The sequence below is a fragment of the Prorops nasuta genome, unplaced genomic scaffold (genome assembly GCF_024137725.1).
Source record: "Prorops nasuta isolate Cenicafe-Biocafe unplaced genomic scaffold, Cenicafe_Pnas_1.2 PNAS00016, whole genome shotgun sequence".
Lineage (NCBI taxonomy): Eukaryota > Metazoa > Arthropoda > Insecta > Hymenoptera > Bethylidae > Prorops > Prorops nasuta.
The window spans coordinates 5978700-5994292 of NW_027116813.1; the positions used below are offsets into that span (position 1 = coordinate 5978700).

At 31.2% G+C, this 15593-nt stretch overlaps 1 protein-coding gene across 1 annotated transcript in view; it reads right to left on the reverse strand.

Annotated features, from left to right (window-relative positions):
- The window catches only part of LOC136779343 (large ribosomal subunit protein mL45-like), a 139698-nt gene that overhangs the window by 19690 nt on the left and 104415 nt on the right, over window positions 1-15593 (reverse strand). Inside the window, exons 4-5 of the mRNA XM_066736875.1 lie at window positions 6730-6775; window positions 6505-6654 (exon numbers count right to left, since the gene is read on the reverse strand). Coding sequence (XP_066592972.1) covers window positions 6505-6654; window positions 6730-6775 — 196 coding nt within the window. The remainder of the gene's footprint in view (window positions 1-6504; window positions 6655-6729; window positions 6776-15593) is intronic.

A 15593-nucleotide genomic window follows, 5' to 3' on the forward strand; every position in this document is an offset into this window, starting at 1 on the left:
TTTCTGCTAACATATTAACAACAATATGATATCGCTTTATGTGACAGAACCTACAGTACATTTGTAGCAGAAACGCAAGTGAACCTGCAGCAGATTTACAGCAGGAACGCAGTAGACTCTGCGGCAGAGCCTGCAGCAGATTTGCAGCAGAAACACAGCAGACTCTGCGTACTTGATTTAAATGTCTTACGCCGTATGACGCATGCGCAGAACGATAAACATGACGCCGTCTTTTAGAACAACGTTAAAGCCACTAGGTGGTACATCGTTTAAAATTGTATTAATTATAATATCTGAAAATTTTTAAACATATAATGATAAATATCCAGAAGAAATAACGTTTAATTGACGTTGAGGGAACAACGTATTTACCCATAACCAATTCGAAACGGTTGAATACAAGGCATCTTTCTAACATTTTTTAAACGTACGTTGTATTCTCCAAGAGAAATAACGTTTAACTTCTGTTGATGAAGCAACGTTTTTCTCCACAACTAATATGAAACGGTAGAATTGATGGAATCTTTCTAATGTATTTTAAATATTGATTTTTTCTATAGATGCAACGATTAAATGATGTTAGCACAACGTTTTCTTCGTGAACTGAAATTATGTCAAGGAAACAGTTCAAATATTGTTTTTAGTCATATTTATTCAAATGATTAAAAAATTGTAATTTATGAAAATATTTAACAACAAAGATTTTTAGGATTTAATTCGAAATAAAAAATAATGTAAGGTGATTTTCAATAACAGTTGCATATTCATCAAAATTGTAACGATCTATCATATGCTAACGTAGCTTAGTGGTTAAGGTGCGCGCCATGTTAGAAATTCTTTCAGCTATTTTACGATTTGTAGCCAATTCCAGGAGAAAGGAGACTCGAAGGATCGTCCGCTGTGCTTCTAGGATGCAGATTATTATAGTGTGTAAGATTCGATGATTGATAGAAATCAATATAAAGACAATTAATTCATATAGATTACGTGTAGGAGGAAAAACCTGCTGCACGCAGGTTCGCGTCCAGCCATCTCCTAATATTTTTTCTTTTTTTTTTTAGTAAAAATTGATTGTATAATGATAACTTATAATATTTTGTGATTTTAATGCAAATTTAAGTGTTAAATTATTCACGCGATTCAATTTATTCATCCTAAAATTTTTTCAAGCGGACAGAAACGTTAAATTAACCGTTGTGTAAACGTTAAATCAACCGTTGATAGAAACGTGGATTTTGGCGACATAGGGCACGTTGTTTCAACTATAGATAACGCGTTAAGAAATTACGTTGATTCAACATTTTTGGTTTTATTGGGTAACATTTTAAAGAGCGTACATAGAGTAACAAATCCTGCTTTGTTTTTGTTTTGAATCTGCTGTCAGAGCCTGTACTGCAGACTCTGTCGCAAATCTGCTATAAATCTGCGCTCAGGTTATGTATACAGATTCCGTTTTGTTTTTGGCGCCATTCTGCTAGAAGACTAGTATGTGCTGGTTCTGACGGCAAATACCAAGTCAAATGTTTCTATACTTGATGGCAATCTGACAACAACATTTGAGCACTTTTGTTAGCAATCTGCTGCCAATCTGCACACAAAATGTTATCTGGGTTTGCGTTGTATTACTTACATGCTAAATATTTATATATCGAATCTTCGCAAACTCTTTATAATTATATTATCTTTAGTTCTTTATTTTCCAAGATATATTGTTTGAAAGTGTATACAATCAAACCGAGAAAAATATTTTTTAGACTCAATTAAATGTTATTTTATTAATCCTATTTGATTGTATCAAAAAGTACTTCTTTAAAAATAATAAATATACTTTTTGCAAAATAATTATTGATGAAATCAAATAATTATTTATTAAGATGAACGAACTCATTGGACGAAATACTATTTTGTCGTATATATTTTAATATAGGTTCGTATGTTTTTTAATTAAATAGTTTACGTGATCGTTGTGTAACAGTCGAAAAGTTTACCGCGCGCCTACATTTTAAAACAAACTTAATTATTTCGTTATTGATTGGCCTAATTCGAAATATATAACACTAGTATATGCTAAGTAACTAAAAGTTTCTATTAAAAAATTGCAGACGATTTCAACTAATTTTCAGTTTATTTTGAAGGCTAAATCTTTGTGATGTGACCTAGTATCTTTCTATTATTGTATTGCTCCCATTTCATATTGTCTAAATTGAGAAAGATATTTTGTTGAATTTTTATGAATATGCAAAACTATATACTACAGAAAGCAATTAAATCTTATTGTAAAATACTAAATGTCCTTTAATTGTTTTTAATTTTATAGTTCTTTGGACAATATTATTACTAAAATCATCAATAGGTGGCGCACTGCAATTAGTCCTTTTCTAGCTAGTGATTCAGTAAATTAGTATTTGTATATATATGAAAAGCTCTCTGAGTCTACATATACTATGCAAGGTAAGTGTGAATATGTATTCATTTCATTATAGTAATAATTTATTCAGATCAATTAGGTTAAAGGTATGAATATTGTATATATACACGTGGAACTATATAGATGGTCATTATGAAACGAAAAAGGTAAATATAACAAAATGTCTTCATTCAAATTGTTGAATATTTAATTATCTAAGCTAATTTATACTACATGATTTCAGATTAGTTACATTTCATGAAGAAAGACTTAAGAGAGAGAGAGAGGAGAGAGAGAGAAGGAACACGTCATAGGATGACAATAAAAATGTGAAAGAGAAAAACAGAAATAAGAGTGTAAAAAGGATCCAACAATTTCTTTTTAAAAAATATTTAATTGTATCAACTTTATATTTTGTCATCGTCAATATTTATTCCTTTTTAATACAATGCGATATTTAATTGAATGTATTAAATTTCGATTTACCTTAATGAAATATCACTTTACTTCTAAGGCTGTAACTGGCATGCTGTGATTAGTTGCATTAAAATAATGCGATATTTTGTTATGACATTGTGATATTTAATCTAATGTATTAAATATCAATTTACAATAAAGAAATATCACTTTGATTCTACAGTTGTGCCAATCACATGTTACGCAAGATTGCATTGGAATAATGAGATATTTCGTTTTGGCAATGTGATATTTAATTTAATGAATTAGATATCACTTTGATAATAATATTCTGTTAATTGTTTTAATATCACAATTTATTAAAATAAAACAAGATTTTTTTTCATTTATTATATATTAATTAAGTCAATCAACTGTTTCATCGATAGAAGGAAATATTTCTTAGATTTACATAAGTGCATCAAAACAATACACTTATTATTTGCAGTGTACACTTTAAAATATAATGTAATGCAGAGTTATATAGGCTCTTAATATTTAATTAATCTAAAGTTTTATAAATGCTAGCGTATAAAGAATCTAAATCCTATTCTCTACTATCAAGTCTACAGAAAGACTTAAAAAGGATTGTGCAGGATTTTAGAAATCTTATTTAATTCAAAACACTGCTGAATTGTTCACTTTCCGACATTTTTCAGACTTTTGTAGGATTTGGTTTATATACAAAATAGTTTCTGGTATAATTCTAAATTTTCCTTTTGGTAGAATTGTTTAGGTTTATAGCAGATCTTAGATTTTGACTCCGGTAGGGTTAAGGGTTTTAAGGAAAGTTAAAGTAGATGGTGCCAAAGATATTTTAGTAGTTCCCAAATAGGAAAACCAACTATGATTTCCAATGCTCATAACTATTTTAGTCACAAAACCTATGTATATCAAATCTAAATCAATCGTATTCGTTCACACGACCAATCAAAGGAATTTAGCGAAGATTGTTTTAATGGCAGGAATTGTATCGGGAAAGCCTTCCTAGAAAAGAATATACCAAAAGAGGCTATAGAAATATTTATGGAATCTTTAGGCGAAGAAACTATAAAGAGATATGCATCAGCATTAAAACATTGGTGGAATTTCACAAAATTAAAGAAAATAGATCCTTTTCATCCGACTCAATCAGACTTAATAATTTTTTTGACTCAAAAATTTAAAGAAGGAGCAGCATATGGAACACTAAATAATTATAGGAGTGCAATTACTCTTATTTCAAAAGACAAAATAGGTGATCACCTTAATGTAAACTGGTTTTTCAAGGGGATATTCAGGCTTAGACCTAACTTACTAAAATATTCCTACACATGGGATGTCTCCATTGTTTTAAAATATTTAGAAAAAATGTTTCCCCTGGAATCCTTATCACTTAAAGAATTACCATTTAAAATGGTGACTTTATTAGCCCTTTGCTCAGCTCACCGTGTTCAAACTTTATTTACCATTAATATAAACCATATTAAAAAGAATAATAGAGGTTTTGAAATACATATTTTAGATATCATTAAAATCTCAAGACCGAACCGGGAAAATCCAGTAATTCTTTTACCGCAATTTAAGGAAAACATTTAGAAAAGTATTTAGAAAGCACAAAAAACATAAGAGGAGAATGTAAAAAATTATTTATTACTTGGAAAGAACCATTTAAAGAAGTTACAACACAAACGCTGTCAAGGTGGATTAAAACAGTATTAGGAAATAGCGGTATAGATGTAAATATGTTTACAGCACATTCAACGAGACATGCTGCAACATCTTCGGCTTTGATTAAAGGTGTTAATATAGAACTAATTAAAAAGACTGCGGGTTGGACACAGGAATCAAGAGATTTTAATAATTTCTATAATAGACCAATTGAGTCAGATCTATATAATTTTGCGAATATTATCTTAAGCTCTTAAGTTGTATAAAAATTTTTTTGTTTTGTTCGTTTGATAAACATTTGTATATCTGAATAAAATAGTTTTTTTTGTAGAAAGGAAATTGCTACGTCTCTGAAACACTACATGTGTAATCTCTTCGAACGAGGCCTTTCATATAATTGACACTTTTAGAAGATATACTTTTTGCGGATACATATATGTTACATTAATACGGATAAATAAAGACTCTAAAAGATTGTACCAATCTTGTTGTTTAACATAACAGTTACCATTTGATGCTCAGATCACCTGTTTCAATATAAACACAGGTGTATTAGAATCCTCGATACGATTAGTGCTAATAATGATCTGTTTCATACGAAAAAGGTCTTAGTTAACCCTTATAAGCATAGTGGTACAGTGGTACTTACGGTGTACCACATATTCTATTGGACATTTTTCTCTGTAAAAGTTTTATTTATTGGTATCTATAGATGGTTATTGGTTTTTCTACAAGCTAAGAGGCTTTTCTACAATACTGTCTCATAAAAATTACCATTTAATTTGTTATCAAATTGTTATAAATAAACAAATAACAAAAAAACGATAATTTTTCAGAAAAAAATTATTATAGAGCTTATTTATTGTTCAATTTTTACGAAATTTTAGACTTGGGGGCTTCAGGTATGCTGATTACAATTCCGGGGTCACTTTTTCAAAATTAAAAATGGCGGATTCAGAATGGCGGACCGTGAAATTATTTATATCACATATTCTGCTCTAAAAATAACTACTCGGGGGTTTTCGTGGTCGCTGAATGCATCACTCGTGCGCGAAGGGTCAAATTACGTTCGCACACTCGAAAGTAACTAGTATTATAATTATCTATTGCTTAGTCAGAATTTTTTACTATTTGGAGGGTGAAATGTAGTTTTTTAACATTTTTCCATATCGAAAATTTAAATTTCCATCTAATCCATTTAAAAATAAGAATTCTACTTGCAGATTCATATTCAGCGACCCCAAAAACCCCCGAGTAAGAGTTTTCATGTCAAAATAATTAATAGAAAAATATGTGCTTCTAAGGGTTAAAAGCTTTTCAAAATATACTTCAATAAAACTACAGCTTTATCATGTAAGCCAATCATTCATTACGATAAATTAAATTAAAATTGATTTTGAGGTTGGAGTGAGCAAAGTTGCTGTATAAGTTACATGGCAGTGCTCGACGGTATCTACTTGGCGTCGTAACACTAGCGTGTCTTTAGATTACTTAATTTAACCCATTCGCTGCCAAGGACGAGTATACTCGTCCTACTTTGAATATATTATAACATGCAGGCTTTTGAATTAGCAAATTTATGTTTGCCACAAGCATAATATAAATATGTAAAAAACTTGAAAAATACTATAAATAAAATTTTTTACAAAAGTAATACTTTATTTCTTATAGAGAGTGATCTTTCACGCAAAAATCAACTTCAATTATTTGTTTTTCTACTAAAACGTACGGAAATACGAAGAAGGATATCGAGTCCTTCTGCCTTCATAATGCCAACGACGAGTATACTCGTCTTTAGTTTTCTGCTTGTAAATGATTATGTATGATAATATATGTGCACTTACCAAGAAATAACAGGGTTTTGGTAAACAATAACACTCAAAATATAAATGGCAATGGGAATGACTTCATATAATTTAGGCTTGGCAGCGAATGGGTTAATAACAAAATCCAGAATAAAAATAACACGAATTTAAAACAATAAAACATACCTGTTGAGTATGTAATCGAACAGTCACTTGAGCAAAAATATTGTCATCTCTTAAAAAGCTTGTATGTCTTGCATGTACAACTTTAGGTGGTTGTAAAGATTGTAAAAATTTCCAATTAATTATTTTTTTTGAAGCATTAAAGACAATTTCCTAGAAATTATGAGGTACATTTAGATAATACTTAGTTTTACTACTAAACAATTTTAATAAATATAAAGTACTTACAGGATATGCTTTTTCAGTCACATACTTTATCAGCTTCTGTCTATCCCTAAATTAGAAAATATATTTATTATTTTAAAGCCATCATATTTCATTATTTTATTAAACATACTGTTTGTACTGTATAAAGGATATATCAATATTTTCCTATTTTAAGACTATTCATCCTCAGCTACTTATCCCGCAAATGAATAACTTTGAATTATTAAGATTGTTAATCTGAATGTAATGTAAAATTAGGAATTTGATGTTACGCTCGATAGGTGACATCGCCCACTCAGTTTCGTTGCAAGCATGAAAAATAATAGGTACTCCATTAACCCTTTGCACTCTGCTATTATAATACTAAGAATATTATGTCTCTTTAGAGGGAAAAGCGAACTGTAAAGGGTTAAGGGGAATGCAATCCCTTAAAGTTTCAGCGAAATCTATTCAGTAGGTTTTTAAGTTAACGTATACGGCACAAAAAATAGCATTTTAAGTAAAATGCGCTTAAAGATTATGCCTTAAATACGTGTGTGCTCTGAATTCTGACTTGTATAACTCAATAATAATATAGAAACCCACAAAAAACAAGCTTCGCCTGTAAAAAAAGGGGCGAGTACATAAATCGTTTAGCATAAATAATATAGTAAAATAAAACATTTCAATTAAAAAAATTAATGCAATCCAAATATTAGACAAGTATATATTTTTATAGTGGCAAAAGTCATAATTTTGAAAAGAAAATATAGCAACACAAAAAAGTTACTTGCTGGGGGCCCGTTATATGCAATAAAATTAAATAGATATACTTTGAAATTACGAGAAGTAACGTTTGTATTGTGAGATAACGACTTACGTATGAACATCATGGGCCCGGCAAGTATCTTTTTTGTGTTGCTTTTTTTTCAATTTTAACTTTACCAATATAGAAATATATACTTGCTAAATATTTAAATTTCACTAATTTTTTTGATTGCAATGTTTCATTTTACTATATTATTTACGCTGGATGATATATGTACTTGCCGCCTTTTTTACAGGCAAAGTTTGTTTCTTGTACGATAAAAATGAATGCTGATATTTCCATCAATTATGCTATTTTCTATTATTTCTGACTTTCTGTCAATATTTTTATAATTAACTATCAAATTATATAAATTAAGTCCGATTTTATCCAATTGTAAATATTGTCTGACTAACACGGTATGTGTTCCGACAGTACTGACTAAGGAAGAAATTATTCAATGAGTATTTGTTATATTTCCATGAAATGACGATATTACGTGATCGGCATCATCTATCAGGCGTAAAGTACAGTACGCCATTTTATGTTATCTTGGCAAATTCATAATGCTAAAATAAGTAAAAAAATTACCAATTTATCGGGAATGTGACTAACGAAGTTTGCGACTTGGTGACCCACCGGTAGGTTACCCTGGCTTTAATTAATAGACGTGAGGCAGCCCATCGTGGACACAATGACTGTAGAAAATAATTTTGACATAGGGACGTAGTGATCTACTGGTAAATTAAGCTAAAAATATTGTTACAAAGCAATTTCAGAAATTAGAAAATTGAGCGCGAGTATGAATGTATGAGCGTGTTATAATATATGTTCGTTTTGGTAAGTAAAAGAGACTAACATGTTCAGGAAAGAGAAATATAGTAAATGGCGTTGTCACGTAATTTTTTAAGGGGGTAGTATAATGTGGCAGTGCAAAAATATCGATAGATTTTTTTTGCATTTTTCGAAAGTTTATGATAATAGAATCGATATCCTATAGTGGATTAAGTTGATTTCTTCTTTTTTTAAGACCTATAATGTTTCGGAATTGACGCTATAGCTGCGCGTCCTTTGGGGCGTACTGGAGTTTCACAGCAGGTATACGGATAAGTATTTAGAGCAGCTGTTTCATAATTATACTTGAGTTTACAAATATACATATATATGAAAATATATATATGGAAGATGCCGAAGGAATGATGCTTCTACGTGGCATTACTAATTAGCCGTGCAAATATGTTTAATATGAGTTTTAATTAGATAAAACTTTTACCGAGTTTCTCTCGAAATGACATTTTTTAACTTGGCGCAGGTGATTTCGGAAAAACGGTTAAGATACCGAATTGAAAATTTAACACATTCGTAGCTATCGTCGGAACCTCAATCATGTTAAAATTTTGATTGTAACATATAATTTTGTAGTGATTCGTGAGAAAAGAAACGAGTTTTTCCTTTAATTCTGCAAAAATTGTCGCCATTTTATTATTTTACAAGGAAATTTAAAAACTGAAGTTCCAACGATAGTGGCACTATCACAAATTAAAAATATTAATCGATTTTTGGTTTCGGATATTTGGGATGGATGGAATTATCTGCATCAGAGGAACCAGTTTTTATTTCTGTTAGTTCAAGAAAATGTAAATAAATAAATTGCTAAACATTAATACATTATTAAAACAATAGTTTCTTATTCTCCTAATCTTTACCTTTCCAGGAAAAAAAGTTTGGTTTATTATATGCAACAGTTCTTGAAAAAAATATTGTTGAATATGATCGTTTTTAGAGGTGTTCACATTAGACTACCCCCTTAAAAGAAATGAATGAAGGAATGATTGAGAAATTAGTCATACACAGATACAGTCTTAAGTGTACACGTATATCCCACTAGCTCTTAGAAATCTTTGTAGAATCACTGCAAGTTATTAGCTTAGCGTTCCATATACGAAATGCCGATCAAGTCGATTGGCCGAATTTATACCAATACCGGACTTTCGATTGTCAACTAGTATAAACATCTACACTTGCAACAGAACAGCGAACTGAGCCTCGTCGCAAATCACACCTACATATTGCTGCTTCTATGTAGCAAACTTGGCTAAGTGCTATCATTAGCTGACGAATTGGCCGGTATTGGCCTGACATCTGGCTAACGATGTGCGTATAATATTGGTCCAAGGTTATCGTCCGATCATTTTGCTATGATCGGCCTAAGCAAGGTAATACTACCAGAAGAATCTAATTGAACTTACGTCAGTTATGGCCCATGCATGGTCCGATCAAAAATCCTTTCATAGAGTGCGTACAAATTTTTTTCTTACTCATTTTTTAAATTGTTTGGCTATTATTATAAAACAGTGTAAAGTATTCCGTGCGGAGTTACGATTCGTAACAATATTAAAAAACGGGAAAAAAGTATAACGTCAAATAGATTGTAATGCACCTGACTATTTCTAGAGGAGTTTTTGAATTCGCGCGTGCGAACGTGTTAAATTCAATTCATCATTACTCTTTCAAGTGAGCATACACAAATATTGATATACCCTTTATTTTAACATCACTGTCTTTACTGCTTTACAAAGAAAAATATCTATCTTCAGCAAAAACATAGCTGAGGGCATTGAAATTTAATCCATTAACGACAAAAAGATCAAATTTGTTTTTTAAAATTTCAGCTCCCATCTCAATAGAAAAAATAGGAGTGAAAATCAAAACTAAGTTACCTATCATTTTTAGGCATTCAGTTCCAATTTTCGGTTTCTAAATTGACTTTCGATGATATTAAAAAATATATGGCGGATTTTAAATAAAAAGATATGAAAAGACTGATAACATATGAATTTTCTTCTCTTGTAAACGAAAGACTAATAAGATTGATTTTTTAGTATGATCAATGATGATTGATATAATGAATCTAGAAATATATTTTTCTCAAAAGCCTCGGGTCACTATAACCATTTCATACTTTCGAATAAAACATAATATTTTGTCAAATTCGTATTTTTATCCCACAAAAACAAGCTTTATTTGTAAAAAAAAAATGCGGCAAATACATAGTCTTAGTTTAAATAATATTGTAAAACATTCCAATTAACCTATTAAGGGGATCCACGATCGACGAAAGATTTAATTCAAGCTTATCTACGAAAATAATAAAAATATGAATTTTTTAGTAGAGGTTGAAATTACTTGTTTAAAAGTGCTTAAGAGCGCTACAGGCTTAGAATCTGATTAAAACATTTTTTTTTCTTTTAAATTATAAACAACAATATTTTTAAAAATATTAATAATATTGAAAACAGGGGGTTGTAGCGCTCTCAAGAAGAGTTCTCAGTAATTTAAAACCAGAAAGAAGTAAATACGTTCTAAAATGTCGAAGATTCTTTTGAAAAACTAATGCAGCTAATTCAAATATAAAGTTTGCCTGTTTTACCGACCAAGAAGAGTCGTCATGCGTTAGACAAATACATGTATATGTCGGAGAATATTTAAATTTTTCCTAACCTCCGCCCCGAATACTTCCGTTTTTCCGTACTCCCTATCGTGATACTGTCACTTAATTCACTCAGCATATTACTTCCGCCCCCCCCCCCTTCTACGTCTTGTTTATTTACTATCCCACTTTACATTACTAACTCCGATTTGTTTATATATCGTTGTACCTAACGCTCACTCGTTATTCTCAACATATTACCGCTATACTCCATAATAGCCTAACTATTTCTAACTATATTCCCCTAACCAATCACTTCTCAACCTATCATCTCCGACACGGCAATTCTGACAAATCATCTGTCCTCGGATGTTGCTCCACATTCACAATAACAACCCACTTGATATTAAAACCATGATGCCCATCAATCTTTCGGTCGTACTATTGACCTGCTAGTATCAAATCCATGATACCCAACAAAAACTTTCGGTCATACCTTTGACCTGCTAGTATCAAATCCATGATACCCAACAAAAACTTTCGGTCATACCATTGACCTGCTAGTATCAAATCCATGATACCCAACACATTTGTCAACCTCTTTATACTCACCAATAGTCCGTTCGCCCACCGCCCACTCACGGACTCTAATATAGACGAGCCCCGGGCTACGGCTACGATACAACTATTGGTGCATCTCACACAACTTCTACTTTTTTTTTTTCAACACTTACTTACTGATCAACTCACAAATCCATTATGCTCTTCACCACCGATACATCGCCCATTTTTTTCCTTTCCTCTGCCTAACAATTCCAACTGCATCCTTTTTCATTTATGGTAATCCCACTTCTGATATCGGAGAACACTTGAATTTTTCTAACCGCCGCCCGAATACTTCCGTCTTTTCCGGTTCCCACCGTGAAACTGTCACTTAATTTACTACGCATCATACTTCCGCCCTCCCTTCCACGTCTTGTTTATTTACTCTCCCACTTTACATAACTAACTCCGATTTGTTTACATCTCGTTGAACCTAACGCTCACTCGTTCTTCTCAACATATTACCGCTATCTCCACCATATCCCAACTACCTCCCACTATATTCCCCCAACCAATCACTTCTCAACCTATCATCTCCGACATATGTATATATATATATATATATATATATATATATATGTCGTATGGCGTTTAAGTGGTGGAGTAGACAAGTCTGACATTTTAAAGGAATCAGCCGACAACAGAACAATCAAATCAGCACCAACACAAATTTATAATTCAAAGAAACAATTTATTTTTAACAAACTGTCAAAATTGCAACTTTCTCTATGCTAACACTGTCGCTGCTCATGCTCAACTGCCCGCATCCATCCCGTCCTCCTTTTCCTCTTCTCGTGTCCTCCTCACAAAGTTAATCCAATATTCAAAACATAAACAACCACTTTGCCAACCGCCTCTCCCGCAACGCTCCGACAAATATATATTAGGGTGGCCATAAAAAAAGAAAATTTTTTCCGGTGCTTTTATTTTGTTAAGAATGATGAAAAAATAGAAATCAAATTTTTTTAGATTTTTTTAAAGCCGTTAAATGGTGCCGATATCCTTTTTAAAATTAAAAATTTAGATTTATTGAAAACGATTTAACATAATTATAAATTAATATTGTGCTTTGAAAAGTCCTTTTGTTAAGTTACATGAAAATGTAATAAAGGATACATTAATCAATTTCAAAACTTTAAGATAACCTTGATCTGATCTTAATGGTACATATTACTTAAGGTCAAATAAACAATAACAAGTAATAAATCTGTTTGTGCTCTTTAATTATTGTCTGAACAATATTTTTCAAAAATTCTTAGTTTTCTATTTTCGTTGACTTTTGCGTGCGACAGCCAATATATATAGAAAACTAAGAATTTTTGAAAAATATTGTTCAGACAATAATTAAAGGGCAGAAATACAGATTTATTACCTGTTATTGTTTATTTAGCCTTAAGTAGTATGTACCATGAAGATCAGATCAAGGTTATCTTAAAGCTTTGAAATGGATTAATGTATTTTTTACTATATTTTCTTGTAACTTAACTGAAGAACTTTTCAAAGCACAATATTAATTTATAATTTCGTTAAATCCTTTTCAATAAATCTAAATTTTTAATTTTAAAACCGATATTGGCATAATTTAACGTCTTCAAAAAATTCTACAAACTCGAAGATCTCTTTTTTTCATCATTTTTGACAAATTAAAAACCTATTGGGATTTTGGTTTTCATCTAACCTCGAAAAAGTGGAAGAACATCGGGTTTTTAACTTTAAAAACGATGTCGGCACATTTAACGGATTCAAAAAAATCTAAAAAATTTGGCTCTTTTTTTTCCATCATTCTTAACTAAATAATAACACCGGAAAAAATTTTATTTTTTTGTGGCTACCCTAATATATATATATATATATATATATAAGTTCACTTTTCAATATGGTTTCTTGTTCTTAGAATATATCTTTATATGTATACCAAGTTACATTAACATTAATAGTTTAGAAGTATGAAAATAATTGACTTGAATAAATACCCCATATTGACTAGACTCCTCCTTTAAAGAAAACTGGCAAACGAGGATATGGCTTTATAACAAGATGGTTTAGACAGTGATGGAACATGAAGGAGAAACATAAGAATGGAAAAAAATAGAAAGAGAGAACATAGAGATTTCAGGAAAGATACGTAAGCTGTGTCACGGGTTTAAACAGACAAACACAATATTGTTTATTAAGAAAATAATTAAGAGTAGAAAGGTTGTGGCTATGAGTGGCAAAAAGAGCGTAGGGATTCGAAGAAAGGTATTGAAAAAGGAAAGGAAACAGGACGACAAAATTGTGTTTAAAGAAAATCAAAAAGAAAGAAAAGAACTTAAGTGATATATCGCGAAGTGAAGAAGAAAAGAGTTTATAGAAAATAAAGATAAGGTGAAGCGAATAGAAGAGTGAGATTCACAGGAGAAAAAAAAGGAAGAGTTATGCAAAAGAATAGAAAATAAGGCAATAAAAAAGCAAGAAGAGGAGAGAGATGCAATAAGTGTAATAGGCACATACGGAAACAAGGAAGACCACAAAGTATATTGAGGGAAAGCGAAATATAAAGAATAAAATAAGAGTACCAGAAACAAACTAGAAAATAAAATAAGAGAAGAAAAATATTGAACAGAATGAAATGAGAGAAAATATAGAATATATGAATGACGAGAAAAAGATAGGGATTATGTGCAGTGCGAATGTGAAGAGAATGAGAGCCGGAGATCATAGTTGATACAGTGAAAAAGATTTTAGAAGAGGATGGGAGTGGTGACGAATGGATGAGAGGGATGAATGATGAAAGAAAGAACGAAAGGCAGAATGAGATGATTTATAAGCTCCCCCCCCCCCCCCCCTCTATCTAAAGCAGTTAACGGAGAAAGCGGAATGTGAGCCACGCTTTTGTCTTCCAAAGGAAAGTATGTAAAGGCAAAATATGCGAGAAAAGAAGGAAAGAATGCGAGGAAGAAAAATGAGAAAAGATAATGTAGGTGTAAGCGCAATATAAATACTATTATGCGGAAATTAAATGACAAGGTTAAAGATATTATTGTGAGGAAGGAATAGACGAGGCTGAAGCTAGCGGTCGATGGTATCATCTTTATCATGAATGTACAGGTAGTTAGCCGTACGTTTAAGTAGATAAATTTATTCCTTGCTAGGTTGCCGTATGTAGTCAGACAAACTCCATATAACTACACTCGATGCGCTCACTGTTATTAAATACAATACAGATCAAAGGAATAAAACAATAAAATTGAAAAAATATGCATCATCATCCTTATTTGATAAAGGAGAGACTTGTATATATATTGAAAAGTAGAACCGGATATGGAAATAATTTTAAAAAATTGAAGAAGGATCAAATATGTAGTATCTCGACTTCTAAGTTATGTGCTGGCAACCGGCACCTACCCAGTGAAATAAAAAAATTGGAAAAATATTCCTCATTTAATAAGGAAGAGATCTACATAGATTAAAAAGTGTGTGTGGAAGTGAAAACAGAAATTTATGAAAAAAAAAAATTGCAAAATGTTGGATTTCGCTGTACGCTATGCTTCTAAGTCGTCTCCTAGCTGCCGATACCTTTCAACCAAATAGAAAAATGTGTAGAATATTCTTTATTTGATAAGGAAAAGATTTATATAGGTTAAAAAGTAAAACCGAATATGAAAATTGATGAAAAAAATTGGAAACGGGCTCAAATACTTAAAGCGCTCGGCTTCTAAGTTACCGGTTAGCCCCCAGCGGCTATTTAGATAATTAAAAAAATTTGTAGAATTTTCATTATTTAATAAGAAAGAGATCTATATTGTAAGGTGGGCCGAAAATCAAAAAATCTTTATATCGAAGATCTGATAGTGTGAAAAAGTTTCCTCTGAAAGAAACAAATAAATATAAAAAAAAATGAAATCAAATTCGATAACATTTGACCCTTGGGCATAAAGGTCGAAGTTTTGCATTTTTTAAATACCTACATTAAACTTTACTCGTACCTAACACCTTGTTCGGTCGGCCTTTGGTGAGGATTCTTTGAACATTTTTATATCTGTTTAGAAAGTAGGAAAATACATTGGTTCAAAAACTCATCAC